The 23,978-nt window shown below is 35.3% G+C and overlaps 1 protein-coding gene across 1 annotated transcript; it reads right to left on the bottom strand.

Moving 5' to 3' along the window:
* Window positions 1-419: 419 nt before the first annotated feature.
* On the bottom strand, window positions 420-23,725 carry LOC134362881 (arylacetamide deacetylase-like 2). The gene is made up of 5 exons (XM_063078263.1): window positions 23,588-23,725; window positions 17,868-18,090; window positions 14,476-14,545; window positions 11,026-11,197; window positions 420-1,022 (listed from the first exon to the last, which is right to left on the bottom strand). The coding sequence occupies exons 1-5, from the start codon at window positions 23,723-23,725 to the stop codon at window positions 420-422; spliced, it is 1,206 nt and encodes a 401-aa protein (XP_062934333.1).
* Between the last annotated feature and the right edge of the window lie 253 nt (window positions 23,726-23,978).

Raw genomic sequence — 23,978 nt, 5'->3', positions numbered from 1 at the left:
ATTTACAAAAATGAATGCAATATAATGTAGTGGTACCCCACACAAATGCCATTGCAGTTTTCCTTCCTTAAACTTTCTCCTCACTCACCACTACCATTGCTATCACGGCCTGGGAATTGTCATGCCTATTTTGCCTATAACCACACTCACTTTTTATGCTTTAATATTACTGGTGCATATTTAGAGCTTAACAATCAGAATAAATAATACTTACTGGGAGTAATACAGCAAATGTCTTCATTTTAGCAAACTCTAAAATTAGGAAATTAAGTAATTTGTTCAAAGGTATATAGTAATCTTTATGCTCATTTAACGTAGGTTTATCCAAAACTCATATCATCATTCTGGCCATTGAACCCAAAGAACATCAAAATATAACCTTTGAATTATAATACTAATTATATGTACTATTTATATATTTATAGATTTTCTTCTAACCAATTCATATACTTATTTTTTATTCTAATGCCTAGTTTTAAATAAAATGGTGATGACATGAATGATAGAGCTCCGTGGATTCCATCCTCCATATGGTCATGAGCAACTTTAACTCCAACATTTTGAAGTCGTGTGACATACATCAGTGCATCGTCTCTCAGGACATCATGTTCACAGGTGACAATATAAGTTAATGGCAAATTTTGCAACTGGGAATCATCAACTAACAAAGGTGATATCCTAGAATCCAAAAGTTCCGGATACGAAGAGTTAAGGTTTCCAAGGATGGGTTCAGTATAAACATGGTTCTTTCTATATTTCTCAGGAAGGAGGATACTCCAGTTAACAAACTTGAACAGATGTCTTGATCCCTGAGGCATATGTTGGTTTTTTTTCATTGCCTGGGGCAGATCTTTATCTTTAGTCAAATATAGGCATCCAAGTTTAATCATCATATCCCTTGACAAAATCGGACCACGTTCATATTCTTGGTGAGACGGCACGAAGGTATCAGCTCCCTGTAAGCCAGGGTAAATTAAAGCTTGTGCCTTAATTTTATTTTTGAATTCTGGATCATTCCGTAGCTAAAAATATATATAATAAAATGTGAATGAGTCAATGGCCTTCAAACTAAGTAGTGAGAGTCCTTACTTCAATCACATGAGTAGTTATGAGAGAAATAAAGTTATAAAACTGGCACAGTACCTAATGATTACTCTTATAATACTTACAAATTATATTAGGAACATGAAAATGTGTCATTTCACTTTCATTAGTAATCACACACACACATTTATTCACATATAACTGCCAAGTAGAAATATAATGAGATTTCTAGGGAAGATGGCAAATTATCTATATTTAAAAATCATTTTTTGACCTAAAGTAACCTGAGAGAAAAGAATAAGTATAATAATAAAATATCAATGCCCAAACTCACATATTAACCAAATTTAAAAGGAAATGTACCAAAAGAAATATTTCTAATAAGCAATTCACCTTCAGGACAAAATAGTGTAGTGTGGTAGAAAGTAAGGAGAGTAATTTATAAAAAGTTGAAGAGCAGGAAAAGATATGGAAGAGTGTATTTGCAGCCTCTCTTTCTTAACAGAGATGTGAAGCATACTGAGGGCTCAGTTATGGGGTGAGAAGAACCACCGTACATTTCCCTCTCCTTTTCTTCTATAATCCTACATACTATAGCAGAGAACATAGAATTAACTTCCCAGGAGCAATTGCCAAGCTACAAGCCAGCTTCTGCAACAATGACATCTGGACAAATGGGTATATTTGCTGCCATTGCACATAAAAGTTTGGAATCTGGAGGGTGCTTCTCAAAGGCAAACCCTCAGTCAAGTAGCTCACTTATACCAAATGAGATAATTTCATTAAAATCTCAGTAGCACACCATAACTGCAAATTATATTTGACCAACTCCAAAATGCACAATGTACAGTAGGTCCCACGAATTCAAAAATAAAATGAGGAAAGATAAAGTTCCCTAACAGAATCTCTCCCAAGCCCTTGATTCTTCACCAGTACTCTCAGACAGATAATCTACTAAACAAACTAGATCATCTCATAAGTGGAGCATAAGAAACAACAGTGACTACAGAAACAAAAATTAGGCAGAGAGATTCAACTGATGTCTTCTCAGGCTGGTAGCAGAAGTGATCTCAAAAGATGAGTTAGCAGACTATGCTGGTTCTAGAGGCATACAGGGACAGGCATTCAATCTTTTTCCTTTCCAAGTTACATTGAAATATAGAAGAAACTTAGAAGTTAAGTGAAGTCCATAGAAGTTTTGGGAATAAAAAGCAAGAACTATGGCTTTCTCAGTAGAAGTTGCACAACTCCTCAAGCTTTAAATAAAAAGAAACAAGAAGCAGCACCAGGAGATGAAGATGTTAGCTTAAAGAGAAAGGATAACGGGGAGAACGCATGGGCAAGATGAAGGTGGCATGTAAGTGTCACTACCACTATATGTTATGTTTTGAGCCACTGGTGTCCCTTTCTCTGCCAATGCCACCGTGCTGAAGCCACTATGCTTAGATGATAAGAATGTCTTTCCTTCTCTCTAAACACTCAGTAAAATCACCTTCCTTTATTACAAGCCCCAGAGCAGTGCTTCCTAATGTCCTAAGAGGCTCTTGTAAGCCATATGCCAAATCCCTCAGAGATGCTCTGATGGCCTGGACCTTCCATTAGGGGTCCTTCTTCACTTGAGGGGACATTTATAGGAGGCTTTCCAATGCGTGAATTACCTGGGACTTTGGCACCCTTAGGAGCAGAAATGAAAGTCCCATCATGGGGCAAGTCAGACAGATTGCAAGCTCTAAACCTAACCTGAAGCACGTGATAATCTCCAGGGTGTTAGAAGGGGAAAATGGTCACCAAAACCTCTGCTTTTCACATCTGAATTCCTTTGATGAGGTCACATCTGTGCTTTGTAGGAAGGCTGTAACTAACAACAAAAAGCTACTTTGTGGGTGTTAAACTCTTTACAAACACAGAGATCCCTCTGCCCAACACCAGACCTGGTGTCAGAACCTTGGAAGTAAAGAACTTCAGTTGCCTAAGGATGGTTAACCCCCATCTCTTCGACTAAAATATTTTCTGAACTTGGGAAGGAAGAACGGAATAAATAGTGTCTACAATGATTCAAGTTATTTCTAGATTGTTTTTCTAGGAGGCAGGGGTAGAGCTTCAGTGTTCTCTCCAGAGCAATAGAGTGGTAGAGGTGGCAACAGTCAAGCCAGGGCATGCTTGTGACACTGATGGTGGCTGGCAAAGTAGGATCCAAGGCTCAGGAACCACCACATGGAAGACGGCAGGGAGAGGGCCCACTGCAGGGTAGGAGCAGTGCTGGCTTCGGCACCCCCGGGCTGCTACAGAATGGTAGCTGAGCTGAGTTCTCTAGGTAGTTTTTTTTTTTAATCACTCCATTATATGTCCTTAATATTCTTCTCTGGCATGCCAAATAATTTGCCATAATCTCCTTTTCTAATATGCCAATTTATTTTGTCCAAATGCTTCAATCTTAATATCCCTAAGGCCTCCCTTATGTCACCTGCTGACCCAGCACCCAATGTTCTTCCCTATTCCTCTGGCTTCTTTCAAGACTCAGGCCAGATTCAATCTTCCTCAATAAACTGGTAAAGAACAAGCTCTCAAATCATCTAAAGTTGGCAGTTTCACACCAGCCACAGCCACCATGTTATCAGTCTGGCATAAATCTTTTTATGTATTTTAGTACATATTTAAATTTTACCCATAAACATGTATATGTATGGTTGTACTTATAAGTACTTGATCAAAATAATCACTTCCCTTTCTAAACTCACAGATCAATTTATCTCAGTCTTTTTCAGGCCAATTTTAATTTCTATCTTAAAAAGTATATGTAGTGTTATGCCTTAAAACTATATGCAGTGTTATGCCCAAGGTAGTACCTCTTATTCTTTCCAATAGATTTTGAATTCCATTAATCCTGACACTATGCTTGATTCATTGTAATGTCTCTCTATCTGTCCACTGTACTTCTATTTTCCCCACTATCTATATGGGAAATATATTAATTTTATGTGTTATATATTTATTAATATTTATATTATATTTTCTATAATTTATTAGTATTATATAGCATATATATTACATATGGAAAATACATATTACATAACTTATAATAAATATACTGAGAAAAATGGAAGGATGGATGAATTAATATTGTTATTCAGCTTTCTATTCTTTAAACAGGATAGCAGGACACTGTCCTGTAACCAGAAAACAATATTGAAAAAGTCGTATCAGGCATATGGCAAGTAGGTTCCTCCAGTAACCCTTTAACCCTTGATTACTGAGGAATGTATGGCTTCATTCATTTATCCTAGTGCCATATGAACTCAGAGGACAGGCTAATCAGAACATATGGGAAGAAAGAAGCAGTGGTGTTGGACGACACAGTACTGAAGAGAGAACGGAGAGTGTTGAAAGTGGGCATGGACATCAAACGAATGGATATGTGTTTCTTGCCTCATGGACAAGCAGGATGTGTCTGAGTGAAAGGAAATGATTTATTAAACTAGGGATGTGATTACTTTGGAAACAAATAGAAACCAAAATACAAGGTCAAAAAGGTCAAGAGATCAGATCCAGCATGTCATAATCTTACTCTTGCTGTTTGGGAGAAAACTGAAATTGTACAATTCATTATTTTGTCTCTATAATTAGGACCTTTTAGTAACTCAGGAAATAAGACCTAGGGCTGCATTCAAGACAACCTGTCCTTACTCAGAAAGTTCCCAGAGCACTCCAGTTATAACACGTGAATATTATGCAATTCAACTTTAATATAAATGCTCCACCCTATTGAACCAACCCAATTTTAGTCTCTAACTCTTTATATTAGTTGTTAATCATACTTTCTAGATTAGTGTGATCAAAAAACTGGTTTACTAACACTAAAGTAAAGTTTAATCCCCTCCCCCCCCCGTAGAGTTGGCTTCCAGTGCATGTGCCAAGTGTAGTCACCCAGTCACCTGAGACCTCCTGCTTTCAGAAGAACCCCATACTTCATTAAGCGCTTAGCAGTCACAATCTGGAAATTCTTAATAATTTCATCTTTTCACTTGTGCTTCATAATTAAAGTCTGATAAGACAATGGAGTGTGCACATGAGCAGAAGAGATAGCATATGTTTTTCTACCCTGTTTGCATATAAAATTCCCAATTGATAAGTGTTTTGCACAACATACTTTACTTTTATTCTCTTTGAATCTTTCCTCACTCCCATGCATCATGGACTACGGAATCTGTGCCCACACTCCCTATCACCATGTCTGTTGCTAAATAAGCACAGGTGTTGATAGCCTCAAGGGGCCTAGCATTTCACTGCAACTAGAACTCACTTTATATATATTTTTCTTTTTGTTTGTTTTTAAAATCAGAACTGACTTTAAATACAGAAGAAATGAGAACAACCAATAAATTCCATCATATCCTTTCTTACTCATGTTCCCTGTATGAGCCAACCACTTACAGTGAAAATGATTACATAGAAAGAGAGATAAAGATGAGGCTAATCACAGTTCTTTTTATTTTCAATCCTTTCTTATTCATCAGTAAGCTGAATGTAGAGAGTGTTAGTAGAATGTTCGCATATCTATAGTGAAATAAACAATTTTATATGTATTTCCATTCCTCTGTAAGAACAAAATACACATGCGTGTATAAGCTACAAAACGCCAGTGATTCTGCATATGAGTTAAATGTGCTTGTATTTGCATTTAAAACTGGCATCACCTAAGTATGAGCTGCAAAATTCATAATAATAAATTGAAATTATATATTTCTGTACCTAGATGGTAATTACCTCTATTATGCTTTACAAGTTAAAAAAATAAAGATAAATAAAGGAAAAAGCTTCATGTATTAGTACCTTTAAAAGCAACTTTTCTTGCTTTTTATAGAAGGGACCCTGCATTTTCATTTGGCACTGGCCTCACTAGTAATTTGTCCAGCTCCCCAGTATCTGAGATTGAAAGCAGCTTTTAGGGCCAGGTTAAGACAGGCCTTCTGTGTCCTGATAGAAGCTTGCATCTTATGACTGGAGTGTAGTAAATCTGTTGAAAATCCTTTGCCACAGACCTGGAAAGAGATTGTGAGGAATGAATTAAAGCAATAGGAATGAAGAAGGGAAGATCTGTGAGATATTAAAAATTAGAATGATTAGTACTTTCTGATTAGACATAGGTGCTGAGAGAGAATGTGAGGTGTATGATGATCAGCTGGCAGCTAGTTAAAAATTTTCAGAAACTACATCTTAAAGAGAAAGTACAAGTTGGTCTGATACCTTTAATACACCAATTGCATTTATATATATATATATATACACACATATACATATATCTTTTCCTTTTAAAAGTACTCGTATATGCATCTCATGAACATGATCTACGCTCTATGTCCTTAACATGCTAATAATTTTCTTAATAATCTTGATATCTGTACTTACTATCCCATAACTTCATAGCACCTGGTTGCCACCTTCCATTGACCTCTTTAGATTGGGTGGTTTTAGTTTTTGGTTTTTCCCCTGACTGACTTTTGGTTCTATTTTGCCTCAGACTGTTTTTCATCTCTCCTTTAACTCCACACTCAGAAGCCTGTGGCCCCACCCCGGAGGGGGATATGGGTGCAGATGCAACGTGCTGGTAAGTGCTGCTCTATGACTTTAATTTCTGCTCAGAGGGGTCTGTAGCATTCAACTGCTCCCGTTGCCTTTACTGGTCTTTCAATGTGATAGCTTCCACGGACACCTGCAGCTGGTGTTTACAATGCTGCCGAACATCTGAAGCAATACTGAACATGCTCTCATGTTTCAAAGGGCTCTGAGGTCATCCACCTGGACATAGCTCTTTTCTGAGCTAGACGTCCTTTTGAAGAACTATATTTTATTCCCTGAATCAAGTACCTCACAATCCCTGAGCCTTCTCTACTCCACCTATGGACCTTAGCACTGATGTACAAATGCATCTTGCATTTATCCGGTGGTTTGGGCATGTAGTATTCAAAGTTCTCCAAGTCTTACCCTGCCACGTACAGCCATGGAAAGAGAGACGCACACAAAATATTCATTCAGTATTTGACCTAGTGAGAAATCTTTCTCACCTTAATGACCAGTTCTTCTCTTTTTCATCTAGAATATCCAATTGAGTTCCTGCCCCCACTAATTTCCCTTTCCCATTGGCTCCCTGGCCCCTCCCATTTATTCCAGCATGAAGAAAGTCTGACAGTGCTTAAACAATGGGCTACCATGAATGAATCCTGGTGAGAGAAGTATTTTGGCTTTATCCCAGGACACACACACTCAACCCACGCTGAGTGCTAGAGGACTTTCACCTGGGGCTTCCTAGGGTGCTCAGTACCATCAAACTACTGCCGTGATGACTCCATCTTCTCTACCTACGGATTCATCCTTCCCATCCCTGCTTCCTACTTCTCCCAAGCAATCTCACATTCCACTCTGTGTCCCTGAAGCAGGGCATGAAAACAGTCTCACATTCAAAAGCATACTCATGATGATAGGATATTGAAGTCCAGCATACAACCTCACAGCGGGGAAGAGACTGAAAGGCAGTATCACCCAGTGTTTGAAAGTACAGGCTTTGGAGTCCTTCATATGTTAGTTTTGATGCCAGAGGAATGGGCTGGGAGGTCCAATAGTCATCCTCAACCCATCCTGTCCTCTTACCAGGTTCTTGACTTCACCACAGGAAAGAATTCACGAGCAGAGTCACAGTGGAAAGTGAGAACAGGTTTAATGCAATGAATAAGAGATACAGATTCCACAGAGAGAGTGCAGCCTAGCTCCTGAGACTGAGCAGGGCCCATACCAAGTCAAATACAAACGTGAGAAATACACATTTAAAGTTTAGTACAGAGTGCAGGCTGGCTCAAGAGAGTGAGCAGCCACTTGCTGACAGTAAGCTTGATACAAAAAGAAAGAAATATGTGCTCCGCAGGCAGAGTGTGGACTGGCTCCAGGAGAGTGAGTAACAGCCCCACCTCCTGCCATGATTCAGCTTCTATAGTTTCACTATCGAATATATATTCATGTTATCTAATGAGTATTCAATTAAAGGGTGGTTCCCTGCTATGTCACATAGTCTTTCACATGCTCAGTTGGTTTCTTTGTAGCGCATGTCCACTGGTCAAATCCCATCACATGCACCAGGCCTATTCAAGAATATTCTGTGCTCTTCAGCACCTCTAGTGGAAGGTCATTCAAAGGACAAATCCCCTTCCACTGTTTGGTCACTGGGATCATATAAGCTGGTATAAATTCCTTTTACTGAGCATACACTCAGCTACTGAATTTGCATAAGTCAGCCTGTCCTGATCTCAATCACCCCATGTTGGTGCTAGAAATGGGTCTAACTAGCAACAGTAACTCTCCCCTAGGGGAGGGCAAAGAGGAGGGGCTTGAGATCCTGGGGAGTGGTTTGAAACACAGAGGTGTGTCCTGAAACCCAAACCCACGGAAACTGAGCACCTCCTATATCAGTTTGAGTCCTGGGTGTGCATGTATTAATTTTATGATTAATTTGCCTAACCTTTCAAAGTCTCAGTTTCCTGATCTCTAAAATGGGGATAATATTAGTCAATGCATAGAATCTTTGCGTGGTGAAAATGAGGTGATGCTAATGAAGAGTACCAGGAATGTGGTAAGTGTTCAATAAATACTAACTATATTTAGTATTATTCCTAGAGGCAATGGAAAATAATTATCTTTCCTAAAAATGTTTATGTTCTAACCTAACCATTGGCTTGGTTCCACTTTTGTTTGACAAGACCTAGGTGGAGTCTGATGGGATTTGGCAGGTGAAAAGCTATAGTAAATGTCAAATTAAAATAAGAATAATAATTAAAATCAGTTTCATAAGATATTAAAGCATATCAAAGACCATAATGTGAGTAACACAGAGGTACTGGTGTATTAATAATTTTAGAGGTAGAACAGATCATATGTAGACATATATAGATAAGAAATATATACTCTATATTATAATAATTATTTTATCAAATTTCTAAAACAGAAAGTCTTTTGAAACTTAATAGGAATAATAAATAAAAATCATAACCAAATTTTACCAAAATTTTAAAAATTTAAAATTTTCTAAATGTAAAAAAATAAAGAAAATTTTAAAAAAACATAAGCCCATTGCCATGTAAAGGATGAACACTCACCAAAATAAATTGCAAACAACGGTCAATATCTCATCACAAGAATGACCATGTATAGAGAACTTACTGAAGAAATAAAATCATTTATAATTTTTATATTGCCAGTAAAAAAATATTTTTTTTTTTTACTGGTAATGAAAGAAATGTACATTAAAACCATAGTGGAATAAATATCCCTTTACCTGTGTTAAAAAATGAGATTATTGTAAATATTTATAATTATGTACTGCATGTGGGAATGGAATAAAGCAGACACTTATCTACATTTCTAGTATCTAAACAAATTGGTAAAACTCATTTGGCAAATATTCCTCCCAAGCATTAAGCATCAAGTTGTTCTATTTCTGAACATCTATCTTCAGGCAGTAAGACAGTAAGGAAGCAGGGCAGGCCCTGAGAATTTCTCCGCACTATAATTCCCAACAGATTTTGGTAATAATAAGTTTAGTGCTTATCTAAAACTAAGGAGTACACATCTTTTGAGCTCCTGGCTATTTTTTTTTTTTAGAAAAGCCACTTCCTAATTTGGAAGTATGATAATAAAAACTTTTCATTTTATTCTTCTCAGAGCCTCTATTTGTGTGATGATGTTCCCATTAAACAGAACATTAAGACAATAATGCCTGAATTTTTTTTGCCATTTTATGAGCTTTGTATGGGTTGATAGATTAAAAATTTATGTTAATTTAATCATAATTTTATGATGGTTTAATAATGGGAGGCAAAGTTATCTTAAAATGTGAAATGTCTAGTTTAGAGAAGGGCAGTGAATATTATTGATGTTACTGGAATCATCTCGAAAAACTAAATATATGTACTTTAAAATTATTATATAGAGAGCTCTTGCACACAAACAATAATAGCACATAAGCATTTAACCCCTCACTTCATTCCCCACACTGCTCTGCTTGTTGCAAAGTTCTCCTACACATCATGTGCCTTCACCTCTTTGTGGACAGTTCTTCCCCTGTCCCCTCTCCCTTTCTCAATTTGTTGCTGCAGATAGAGAAGGTTTTAAATCATGACCAACACCCCACTTTGCCTCGTCTGCTTTAAGATACATTTTTTTCTCAAAGCTAAAGACCCAGAGGGACTTTCAGATCATGAAGAGAGGAACAGAATTTAGATTCATGTTCCTCCTTTTACATGCTAAATGGGATGCCAAGAAATCCTCATCATTCATGGTGGTTTTATTTTATTTTATTTTTCTTAAATAAGAACAACATGATATATATTGAAAAGAGTATCCCTTGGCTTATGTTAATTTTCTTCCATAAAAAAAGAGTTTTGGGGGTGTGAATTATGTATTGAACTGAATTCATTTTTCAAATACATAATTTACTTGGTCAGTTATTATTTAACTACACACAGCAAGGGCTTTAACATAGTCCAATTTTCTCTTTTGTCACAGTTGTCATTCTTCTATAAAAGCATGACACATGGCCCAAATGTTATCTTATGACATTTTTCAGGGTTTAAAACATGGATTGCAATCATCCCAAATGCTTGGCAGACTTCATGATTTACCCAAGGAGAGCAACAAACCCCCTGTCATATTCAATGTCATATATTATAAGTTCTTAGACATTGTTGTATTTTTCTTAAAATTTGTGGGGTAAATAAGAGACTTATTTACCATTACATTTAGTGTCCCCCCTCAATGCCTTTAAAGCCACATCTATCTAAGATACAATTATGCAAAAAGAACATAAAGTTGTTTGTTTTTGCCACTTCGGTTTAAAATATAAGACCAATACAAATATTGTAACTGAAATAAAATGATTGTTTTGTGTTAGAATTATAGTATGTGTGTGTTATAAAATATATAACACATAAAACATACCAGTTGAGTCACTGAGGCTGCCAAAGAACCCCCAGAACTATCGCCTGAAATACAGATTCGGGTGGGATCCACTCCATATTTTGCAAGAATTTCATCCTGTAGAAAAAACTTGACCACAGAAATGGTATCTTCAAAGGGAATGGGGAACTGATATTGAGGAGATAGTCTATAGCTTCAGGGAAAAAAAAATCAACAAAGCATTATGATTAAACTTAGGTAGTATATATCCAAGTACAGTATATATCCAATGTGTGTGTGTGTGTGTGTGTGTGTGTATATATATATCCAATGACAAACCACATACACCATGGTGGTCCCATAATATTATAATGGCTATACCATATAGCCTAGGTGTGTATTAGGCTATACCACTAGGTTTGTTTAAGTACACTCTGTGATGTTCCCACAACAATCAAATCACCTAATGATGCTTTTCTCACAATGTATCCCTGTTGTTAAGTATGCATGACTGTATCTCTCAATTTAACCAACTTTGAATATTTAATTTCATCAATTAAACCTGGGCTTACTACTAACTTCTGTTTTAAAATAAAAAGTAGATTCTGACATAAAGATTTTTAAGTGTTGGTTCTATGGGGAGATGTGAGAGAGAAGGATGTGTCTTCACCCTCATAAAATTGCATGTAAAATTTTCAGGGAAGAGCAATCACTAGGCGAGATGCTGTGTAGCATTCATCAGATTCTCAAAGTAGTCGGTGTCTCAAAACAATTTTTTTAAATTGTAGATTGACAATTTGTAACTGTACGAATTTATGGGATAAAGAATGATGTTGTGATTTATGAATACAATATGGAATAATGAAATCGAGCTAGATAGGATATCCATCACCCAAAATACTTAATATTTTATGTGGTAAGCACATTTGAAATGTACTCTCTTAGCAATTTTGAAATGTACAGTACTCTACCAATTATATTCACCATGCTGTGCAATAGAACATCAAAAAAACACCCCATATTCCTGCTGTCTGTACACTTTGACTACCATCTCCCCATGCCTCCCACCTCTCAGCCTCTGTGATCACCATTCTACTCTTGGCATCTCTGAGTTTGATTGTTTTAGATTCTACGTATAAGTGAGAACATGTGCTATTTGTCTTTCTGTGCCAAGCTTATTTCACTTGGCGTAATGTCCTCCCAGTTTATCTATGCAGTCCCAAATAACAGGATTTCCTTCTTTTTTAATGCTGAATAGTATTCCATTATATATATATATATATATATATATATATATATATATATACACTTTATATATTATAATATATTACATATATATAATATTATATATAATATATATTATATTTATATATATACATTATATATATATATATACTTCATTTTCTTTATCCATTCATCCGTCAATGAACATTTCCATAATTTGGCTATTGTGAATACTGCTGCAATGAACATGCAGTGCAGACATCTCTTTGACAAACTGATTTCAAATCATTTGGGTAAATACCCCAAAGTGGGGTTGCTGGATCATATGGTAATTCTATTTTTCAGGTAGTTTTTTTTCTGAGGAAACTCCATACAGTTTTCCATAATGGCTATACTAATTCACATTGCCACCAACAGTGTACAAGGGTTCCCTTTTCTCCACATCCTCAAAAGTTATTTTTTGTCTTTTTTGACAATAGCCATTATGAAAGGTGTGAGATGATATCTTATTGTGGTTTTAATTTGCATTTCCCTAATTATCAATGCTTAGCATTTTTTCATAGGTATGTTGGTCATGAATGTGTCTTCCCTTGAGAAAAGTCTATTCAGGTCCCTTGCCCAATTTTTAACTGGGTTTTTTGGGGGGTTTTTGCTATTGAGCTGTTTGAGCTCCTTGTATGTTTTGGATATTAACTTTTTATCTGATGTATGGTTTGTAAATACTTTCTCCCAATCTGTAGGTTGTCTCTGTACACTGTTAATTGTTTCCTTTGCTGTGCAGAAGCTTTTAAGTTTGATGTAATCCCATTTGCCTATTTTTGCTTTTGCTGCCTGTACTTTTGGGATTGAAAATTTTCAGAACCATTCTTGGGAGTGCCCAAGAGATTTTAAAAACAAAAAAATGTGAAAAAGCAAATGATTTGTAGGTATCTTATGTTAGATATTTATTTAGGTCCAAATTCTACACTTGTGTCCTATTTCATGTTATGAGCACTACCTGGAAACTTGATTCAAAATAAAAGCTTTGAAATATAAATAATATTTAAGTATAGCAAAGGGTCTTCCTTAGACATTGTTTGTTTGTAAGATGAATTATTACAGCATCTTTTAATGTGCATATATATATATATGTATATATACCCACACAAACATTGTCTTCCAAAATAGGAGCACACCTCTATTTGACTGTCTTATTTTTTATTGCTAACTATGGTAGTAATCATAATATCTATAATTAGAATTAGTGAATGATTTATATCTCAATACTAAGCATTACATGTTGGCCAGATGATCCTAGAAATTTTATTATATTGTGTTCTGTTTCTAAAATATAAGAATGACAAATATAAATAATTGATAAGATTCTTAAACTGGGTATAACATATGTAACCATTTTAAGAGTATGTTTAAAATGATAACGTTGTATGTTTTGTTAAAACTATAGAGTGAAAAGTAGAGCATCCTAATTAGTATAAATTAGAAATATCTCTGAAAACATAAGGGATTCTTCTGGTTGCTGTAATGCATCCATAATGAGTAGAACAGCATTGTATTCTACTTGTGTATTCTATTTGACCCCTTTAGGTTCTCACAAGAAATTACCCTCTGTTCTCTTTCCAGCATCAGGCTAGAAGTCTCTAAGTATATTTCTGCACCCTGGAATTGACAGGAGGGATGGAAAAAATATTTTATCCTGAGGATGATGGTTTTAGTAGTATAGAGTACACCTGAATAAGACAGAAAGTATTGGACACTTACTAGTCTTTCTGGTATATTTTTGGAAATTCAGGAAAAAATTGTGAGAGCTACTAATATCTCTCATTTTGAGAAAGACTTGAAATTCTCAGACAGTTCCAACATTTGTCACCTGATGTTCCTCCACCTAAAATTCATCTTTTTATTACCAGCTCAACCAAAACTCAACATTTCAAATGTGTAATGGGTAACTAAGCTCCTTCTTTCCAGGTATATCACATGGAGATTAAACTAGGTCCTTCTAGGATATGAGTTTTATGTTCCTAGAAATTATCACAGTTGTGTTGCCAAAGATATTCACCCTGTGGTGCCTCTCTGAGAGGTCTCTATAATGGCAGAGATTGGCTTCCTTTGAGGAGGCATGAGTATTATCATGCTAATAAAAGTTATTAATATAAACCACAAATATTTATGATCCAAGTCATTTTCGAGGTTTGGGTGACTTGCTTTGGAAATCAAATCTATTTTGCGAGGACAAGGATCATAGTATTTTTTAAAAAATAATTATCTTACTCCACTCCCACAACGACAGCATCAAGTTTCTTTGCCGTGCATCTATTCAGGATGTCATAAGGTGTCTGCTCTGAAATGAGAGAAATAAATACAAAGGTGTACCCTGTAAATGAAGACCAATAAAAAACACCCACACTTGTCAAATGTGATAGAAATATGGATCGTGATTAATTGGTGGAATCCCTATAATCCCCACTTCTGTTATCATGTGGAAAGGACCTCTTGTCCACAAAACAAAACTGTCTCAATCCTCCACCTACTAAATCATTCCTAACCAAAATCAACGAGAGGACATCTGATTGGCAACAATGGGAGAAGAAACTTGGCATGCCCTGTTCACCCATTTGTTTGCAGGCAGAACACTCCTTCCAGTTTCACTACATTGCATACTTTAAAGGGGCATCACTCACCAAGGACAGCCCAGATACATTGTGCTCTGCTCCTTTCTGTGGCACGTTTCATTAGGAGGAGGCTGTGGTTGTGCAGTATTGCTAGAAACCATACTGGGTAAGTGTCTAACTCAAGGGTGACCCATTATTAACACACAAGGATACATTCTCCAAAGCTTTTTTAGTAATAGACACAATATTTTAGCTGTCCCCTGTTTGAATCCTATTGTATCTCCATATTTGCAGAACTAAGAAGAGGAAGGAAGAAAGTGAATGTCTTGGCTCACTAAAACTGAAACACTCATTACCATGGTTTTCCATACAACTGTATCTGGTTAGAATAGGTCAAAACTCTGGAATTAAGCTAAGCATAATATATCCAGCATTGTGATTTTCATATATTCAGAGGCCCAACAATGGTTTACTTTTTCAGGAACTTCTAGTCAATATCATTGTCCTCTTCAATAAGGAGATATTAATCTAATGCCAGATGACATGAAAAGCTCTTCAAAAAGTTCATGGAAAGATTCATACTGTCTTTCAATTCTATTTGTCCACAAATTTTTTGAAGTGCCCTCATACTTCTTAGTGTAATCAAAACAAAATGAACTTCTTTCTTACTAAAGTATCAGATAATAATTATATGAACACATTCATATTTAATAAACATGTAAATAAACTTTAAGTTATCTTTCTGAATAGAAGTGACAATTTATGTTTTTGTCTAAATCAGGGACAGGATATTCTTACCATTCTAATTCCTTATATAAATTAATTATGAGAGAAAAGAGAAAAAGGATTGAGTGAAATTTTGTGCTAAAATCCCATTAAAAATCAATGCCAAAATTCCTTTTAATCATTCAATATATATTCATTTATTGAAAAGGCTTTAATTGGGCATTCATTATGTGGAAGTCACCCTGCTAGATACTAGAGATTCAAAGATCAAAGATTCGATGACTGCTATCAAACAGGGAAGGTTATTGCAGAAAAAAAGTATATTCAAAGAGAAATACTCATGAGAATTCACAGAGATTTCAGGGAAATAATTGTAGTTAAATACATTTGAAATAAGAATTTAGAGAAGAGAAGGGGTAGAAAGTGAGACAGTGTAGGAAAATAGGAATATAGGTGTCAGAACTTAATGCTATACTTAGGATTTGTTTTTCAACAAGTCGTGGTGGATATTACCAAAAAATTTAGTAATAATTTATATAATCGGAGTTGCCTATTAAAGAACAGAATTCAGAAGGGGGGTGGCATAGATGAGGAAATGGTGATGAATAAGCTGAGAAGAAGCATTAGAAAAGAATTTAAAGGATAATTTCCTTGAATGTGGACAGAAAGAAGGAGATATTCAGGAAGTACTGATATTTAGGCCAGAACTTGTTATTAAATGTGGAAGCTAGGGGACAATATGTAATTTTCCATTGTGACCATTTACTGGCAGAACACAAACTGAGGAGCATTTTTTGGCTTATAAGGTATTTAGCATTATTGTTGTTTATTTTTCTGAATTGTTGGAAGATAGAGATGATAAATTCTGTTTGATTGTGTTAAGCTCAACTAATCTATGATTCATCCAGATGTACTAGAATAGTCAGAAGTTTTATATATATACATTAACCTGAAATTTAGTAACGTTGTTATAGATGGAGACCCAGAGTCGGAAGTCAGTAGCATGGGTGTATGGGATAAGGTTGAAAAGTATAGAGGACGAAATGAGAGAGCATGAAGAATCAAAACCTAAAGAAGGAAATACCGGGGAACACAAACACGCATGAAGTGTAAAGACAGAGAATCCGTTCTGTTTGTATTTGTTTTGGTTTTAAAGTGGAAAAGACTCCTCCAACGAGGTCTCAGAGCGAAAAGTTCCCAAATAACACTGAACTCAACCAAAGGAGGAAAAATAACAATGGGGGTTCAGTCTGAGAGCGAGTCACCTGGGGGGAAAAAAGCAACTGATGGAAATGGGGGCTCAAGGGGCCCCAAGTTGTGGGTACTGCACGCTGTCATTCTAGGGGCTGTTAATCTTTCCATGGTGAATCAAGTTTCTATTCCACTCTGACACATGTATGTTCAAGTTTAAAAAATTATAGAGACAAGGCTCGAAGAAAAAGTTTTATTTGGGAATAGGGCATTGCAATGAAAATATGTGCGCCATAGGACATCTATGTGCGTATTCAGGGAGGTAAAAGAAGACAAAGGGTTTTAAAGGAAAAATGATGGAGGATTGCATAATTGTTTGGGGATAATTATCCTTGGCTACAAGGATCAGTAAGATGGGTGATGTCAGTCCAAGGTTGGACAGACAGCCCACTGCGTCTGCTTCTGAGCGGATGTCCTGGCAGAAGTATTTTTGGTGTAAGCTGCGATGACCTTTGTGCAAGGTTGTGGTTTTGCAGAGCCCTTTGTGATAATTTTTGTGATCCGGCATTCATGCATGAGAACCCACCGTTCATAGCCTTCCCTGGCTCTTTTGGTCGAGGCTATTATTTTATTTTTGTTTTAACATGTTGACTCTGACAACTTTCATAGTTATGTGGTAGCTACAAATCGCACCATTTCTGATTTAACATTTAAAACATCTAGTTCAGTTCAGTTTTTCTGAACCTGAACTCAGGTCCTTCAGTAATTTAAAATTTAAATTTTAAATTTACTACTTGAATGTCCCATTCTCTGCTGTCAATATAAGTTCATTTCATAATAAAGTTTTTTAAACAAAAATCTTATTTAATATTTTTATGATTTTATTTGCCAAACTGCATATGAAGAAATATGTATGAACCATGATTGATATAGTCTTCTTTCTTTCTGCTAAGATATATGCACAAGCTTACAAAATAACTACTACATTATCAAATGTTCTGATCTTTTTATATATATACATGTGCATAATATATTTTACTATAAATATATATAATGTGCAACACACACACAAATAAAATGCACTTAGTACAACTTCCCCAGGCAAACACACACATGTAAATAAAATGCACTTACTGCAACTTCCCAAGACAAATGCACCACCGTGAAGAAAAATTATAGCTGGTCTCTGTCTTTTTGACTTCCATTTTGGCAAGTACAAACGTACTGGAATGTCCATAAAGGTTGTGTCAGTCACTGTAATGTTTTCATCTGAAACTGGTTTTGTAAAATCCACTTTCATTAATGTGAAAAAAAATTCTTCATGTCTAATAAGACCTATATTTTCAAATAATATAGCCTGCCAAAACAAAACGAAATTTAAAACATTGAACATTTTGATTTTTAGTAACATCAAATGTATATAAAGAGGTGATAAAAAAAGGAAGAGTAAATAATATAATAACACTGTAGTTTTATTGCATATACCAACACATGTATTATTATGTTGGAGAAGTATTAAGTTTATAGTGTTGAGAATAAGAATAATCTTATTTAAAGCCATCAGTTTACTGGCAGTGTATTTTATGTTGGTCTAGTTATTTTTTTTTCTTTATTTTTATAGCAATTTTGGTTTTACAGAGAAATTGAGCAGAAAGTGCAGATACTTCCCATATCGTTCCCCCACATACATGGTCTAGCTATTTCTTAATTGTAGACTTTTATCTGAAAAAATTATCCGAGAAATAACGGATCTTGTATTTTTTTATGCAGAATCCCAATATTTTATTTTATTTTATTGTTCACTCAATTTAAAAATTTTAAAAGACATCTGGTTACCACATTACTAATAGCCTGAATTTCCATTTTTTTTTTTCCAACTATAAATAGGCTCCTTTTCTTTTCCTTAAAATCACTTGGAGGAAAAGCCTATTTTTTTTAATGCCATTGAAATAAAGCTCTCTTTAGTATTTCTAGCAAATTTTCTAACAGCTTTGTAACTTGTCACTAAATAGTTCACATGAAAGGAATCCTGTAATACAGTGTGGCACTAGAACGTTACAGAGCATTTATTATACTTGTCTGAGATGCTAAGATTTACCAGGTGTTAAAGATCATCTGATCAAAGTTAAGCAGCTAGTAACTGGCAAAGCAAGATTTAAGCCTGTTTTTCTAGGCCAGTGTTAATATGTTCCTCTCTATGTAAGTTATTACTAAATTATGTTTTTTTTAAAAAGACCAACAAGGGATTAATATCCATAACATACAAAGAACTCAAGCAATTACACAGTAAAAACTCAAATAACCCAATTTAAAAAATGGACAAAGGAGCTGAATAGACATTTTTCAAAGGAAGACATACAAATGCCCAACAGGTACATGAAAAATGCTCAACATCATTAGTCATCAGGGAAATACAAATTAAAACCACACTGAGATATCACCTCACCCCAGTTAGACTGGCTATAATAAAAAAGACGGTGAATCGTAAATGCTGGAGAGGAAGTGGAAAGAAGGGAACACCCCTACACTGTTGGTGGGACTGTAAATTAGTACAACCACTATGGGAAACAATATGGAGGTTTCTCAAACAACTACAGATAGATCTTCCATACAATCCAGCAATCCCACTTCTAGGTATATACCCAGAGTAACAGAAATCATCATGTCAAAGGGATACCTGCACCCCCATGTTCATTGCAGCTGTGTTCACAATAGCTAAGACATGGAACCAACATAAATGTCCATTGATGGATGATTGGATAAGGAAAATGTGGTATATATATACCATGGAATACTACTTTGCCATAAAAAAGAATGAACTTCTCCCATTCCCAACAACATGGATGAGCTTGGAGAAACTTATGTTGACTGAAATAAGCAAAGCACAAAGGGATAAATACCATATGTGCTCAATCATATGTGGGAGCTAGGAGAGAAAGAAAGAAGGAAAGAAAGACCATAGTGGTGCATTGGACTTGCAGAGGGAGAGAACATACCTAGGGATACAAAGTGGAGTGGGGGTAAAAGGGGAGAGGGGGAGGGATGTTGGGGATAATAGAGTGGGGGACACGGGGTACAAATGCAATTTGTGACAATGGGCATACTGCCAGTATGGATCTGGCCATCACATCTAGGGCACAAGGGGGGATAATCGGCCTGTATCTCATGAACATTCATAAGCAATATATATATATATATATATATATATATATAAATGGGAGAAAAGAGAAATTATTAAGTGCTAGAGAAAACAAAAAAAGTTCTGTGATAGGAATAACTTAACTTTGAACTTGAAAAATGACAGTTGAATGAGGAATAATAAATGAACAGTGACGTGCTAGTTGACATGGTATGTTCACACACCAGTGCCACTATTAAGTTACTTTAAATTGCCATTAGGCTTTCAACTTAAAACACAAATACACACATACATAGGAATATACACCAATGCACATACATATATATATATATCAGGTATTTGTAAAGCAGATAGTCACGCCCAGTTCCTAAGATATATTTTCCTTTGGGGCTTTGAAATAGGCAAGGTCTGAGAGATAATGCAAAGTTCTCTGTGGGAGACACCTGTTGTCTTTACAGGCTAAGTAGACATAAAAACCCCTTCTTTTGGCAACAGTGTCCTAGCTCACTTTAGAGAACGACTACTTCTCTACCAGTTGAAGCCTTTGATGGGCCAGTTGACCACGGAGACGATTCATGAGTCAAGAGGTGAGAAATAAAGTCAAACTAGGCTTAGTTTACTCTCTCTGGAAATCGGTTCTTAAGCAGAGAGAGAAAAAGGATGAGAACAGTCAAAGATGAATTATATTCACAATCGCATTCTGCAGAGTGCAATTATTTAGTATTATTTATTTCTGGCTACTGACTTCTTTGATGTTACTGACTTCTCTAGAGACTAGAACTTCAACTTTCCTTCAATTCTATGAGTGTCCAAAATCTTACACAAAACTTCTAATTTTCATTTATTAACATTATTATCATCACAGTCATTATTGTCATTTCCTTTAATTAGCCATAGTCACTTTATTTTATTTATTTTAACAAAGAAACAAACAAAAGAAGAAACAAAAACTCCAAACTCTACATGCTATAGTCAGGTCTGCGATAAGGTTAATACTTGGAGAGGGGCTTAGAGGTAAACAGAGGGTGTCCATTGTCCACATCATGGGGCAATGAAAGAGTGTCATTTCCAAAAATAGTGATGTTATGTTTTATTTGCCAATAGAATAAAATGTCATCAAAAAGAATTGTCATTCAAAATGCCCCACTTTATAAATAACGTACCTAACTCAAGAGTTTCTCTCTTCCATACATCTTTCATAAAATAACTGGCAAATTGTTCCTCAAACATTTCTTCCACTTGTGTAAATGTAGAACATTAGAGGTAAAGGGTGCCTCAGAGACCTCCTAGACTGTCCTGGTTTGATTCCCAGTTCTTCAACTTACTAACTGCATGACTTCAGTTTATTTACTTCTCATGCCTCATTTTCCTTCTCTATAAAATGAGAATAATAATAGTGACCCCTTCAAAATGTAGTCGTAATACTTTTAAGGAAATTAAAATAGGGCAAGGCACATTGTAAGTGTCCAATAAATTTTAGCTTTTCAATTATTAATATGTATTAAAATATTCTTGAACAGTTTCATTGCTAGTTGAAGATAATCACAGTGAAAGATCCTTTTAATTTAGTAAATGTGTCACTTTTAAAATTAACTTTTATAAAAAGAGTTTGGGCTCCTCATCTCTCATAGCTCCTGTGAGAATAGAATAGATACTGACTACCTCTCTATTAAATAGTAATCAGCTACCATTCTAAATATTTATAAATGATGTTTTGGAACACATGCCCTCCTATTCTCATAGTAACCCTGCAATATGTTAATTAGATTTCTCAGTTTGCAGCTGAAGAAAATGAGCTACAAAAGGATTAAGTAAATGCTCTAAGATCTGATTAGCTTAAAAGTTCATGCTTTTTCCCCTACCTTACACTGTCTACAATTTGAATGTGTAACTACAGAGTATTAAATTTTTTCCACACCATTTTATCAAGAACTGTGATGCTTCTTTTGGTGGAGGGGAAATAACCTTCTTAAAAAATTTATTTATATATTAATATTATTATTTTTAAGAACTGTGATGCTTGCTTCTGTGACATATATTTAAAAATTAACTCCTCTGAATCACTTAAGTTACTGTAATTTAGTCATGACAATAACAAAAGAGTTATTCCTTAGACAAGTAGAAGCTGGTCAACCACTAGCGTAATCATTAAAATAATTCTCTCTCAATATTTTGTTTCTAATTGCATGGATATACATAATACATATAGAAGCAAAAGCATAAGATCAATCCTATTTTAGATGTGCAATATCTTAATTTTATTTTGCATTTAAGAAGGTAAAAGTCAAATTCCACAGTTGCACGTTTTCGGGATGTGCTCATATTGATGAGGAAATAAGCATTAATCGCTCTGAAGTCTAAAGATTTATGAGCTATTCGGGGAAGATAGCATAGTTTCTCTGTAGGACTGACACTTGCTCATTCAATTTTTCCTGTATTTTCCAGTGAACCAGGTGAGACAAAAGCAATTAACAGAAAAAATGCAGGCCAGGGATGATTCAGCAAACTTTGGACTTTCAGCAGAAGATGGCTCAGATATCTAGTTTCAGAAATCTGTTGTCTCTTCTGCATAAAACAGTAGGCAGTTCTTTCTCAAACAGCACGCATAGCTCTCTCTGCTCTGCTCATTTATTGTCTGCTGCTGTCTTCTCCCTGAGGTTTCCTATTGTCGCTATCATCCATAAGGCCTCCAGATAGTAGCATGTTTTGACAGAAGGACCATTGTATTTTCAAGGTGGTAGATATGAGTTCATATTCCAGCATTGTCACATAAAATCTAAAATCCAGCAATTTAGGATTGAAAATACGTCTCAAAGTGTGGTCTTGGAACCTCTGTGGGTCTCTGAGACACGTTCAGAGAGTTTGCATAATACTATGACTCTTTCTGCCTTTTTAAAAATCTAATTCCCTCATGAGTATACAGTGAAGTTTTTTAGACACTACATGACATGTGATACCACAACAGACTAAATGCAAAAGCAGATGTAAGAACCCAGCTAACTTCCATAAAGAAAGACATTAAAAAGATCTGCAAAAATGAAAAACAATGCCCCACGATTGTAACTAATTTTTTCCTATTTTTAAAAATATATCAGTTGTGTTCATTGGTAATGGGATTATTATTATCATTATCATTATCACCACTATCATTAAGTGAATTAATTTCTAATGAGGTTAGTTTTCAATGCAGTTATTATTGATAAATATAACCCCCATAAAAAGCTCTTTGAGGTTCTCAATAACTCAAAGAATGTAAAGAGTTCCTGAAGCTAAAAGTATGAAAAACACTTAAAAAGAGAATGACATTAAAATAGTAAGGGTATTAAACATACATCAAAATGTAAAAACGTAATTAATATATGCATGTAAGTCTTAACAAAATATATGTGGCTATGTTTCCTCAGAAATGTCAAATACAATTAAGTTATTTAACAATCCCCCAAATTTTCCTTTCAGACAAATCATTTCTTTTATCCTTATCACAATATATAGTCTTTAGATGTGTACTCTTAAATCAGCAAGAATTTTTTGTCTCCCTCTGCTTTGCACAGATTTAAGTAAACAACTCAATGATCAATTAAATTAAACATACTAATATTATTTGGCTAATTTATCCTAAAAGAAAGCCAAAGTCTTTTTCAAAATACTATTTAGATGAAAATTTATATATATTTGTACCAAGGCATACCAATTCCCTGGGGAAAAAGAAAATTACCGTAACTGAAGTCATTTTTATAAGAGCATCCAGGACCCCTACTTTCCAGGGTTCTTGAAGGTTTTCTGGCATGGGTGCAGAAATATAATAAGCATAGATAATACAAGACAGTCCAAAGCACAGAGTTTTGTACCCCATGGTATTCTTATCCCAATCTCTGCACAGTGATGATTTAATGTCACCTTATATATACTGAGTGCTAAATAACAGGACAAAGGTAGATGGTAAACTCTCTCAAGTAACATGACCATCTTAGCAACAATGAACTTTCAGTTCCAAAAAATTTCAGAGACAGAAGTAGATTAGAGGTTACTAAACCCTGGGGGGGAAGGAATAATGAGAAGTTATTGCTTAATGGGTACAGAGTTTATGTTTTGGATGACAAAGAAGT

Source organism: Cynocephalus volans, chromosome 1 (assembly GCF_027409185.1).
Source record: "Cynocephalus volans isolate mCynVol1 chromosome 1, mCynVol1.pri, whole genome shotgun sequence".
Lineage (NCBI taxonomy): Eukaryota > Metazoa > Chordata > Mammalia > Dermoptera > Cynocephalidae > Cynocephalus > Cynocephalus volans.
The sequence above is the reverse complement of the archived record's forward strand: the minus strand, read 5'-3'. Positions and strand labels throughout refer to the sequence as shown.

Excerpts from the sequence above, each read along its gene's own strand:
- LOC134362881 (XM_063078263.1), bottom strand. The coding sequence starts at position 23,725 with ATGGGGTACAAAACTCTGTGCTTTGGACTGTCTTGTATTATCTATGCT. Across the intron at positions 14,546-17,867 it reads ATTTGTCTTGGGAAGTTGCA|AGCAGACACCTTATGACATC; the intron begins GTAAGTGCATTT and ends CTCTCATTTCAG. Across the intron at positions 1,023-11,025 it reads CAGCCTCAGTGACTCAACTG|CTACGGAATGATCCAGAATT; the intron begins GTATGTTTTATG and ends ATATATTTTTAG.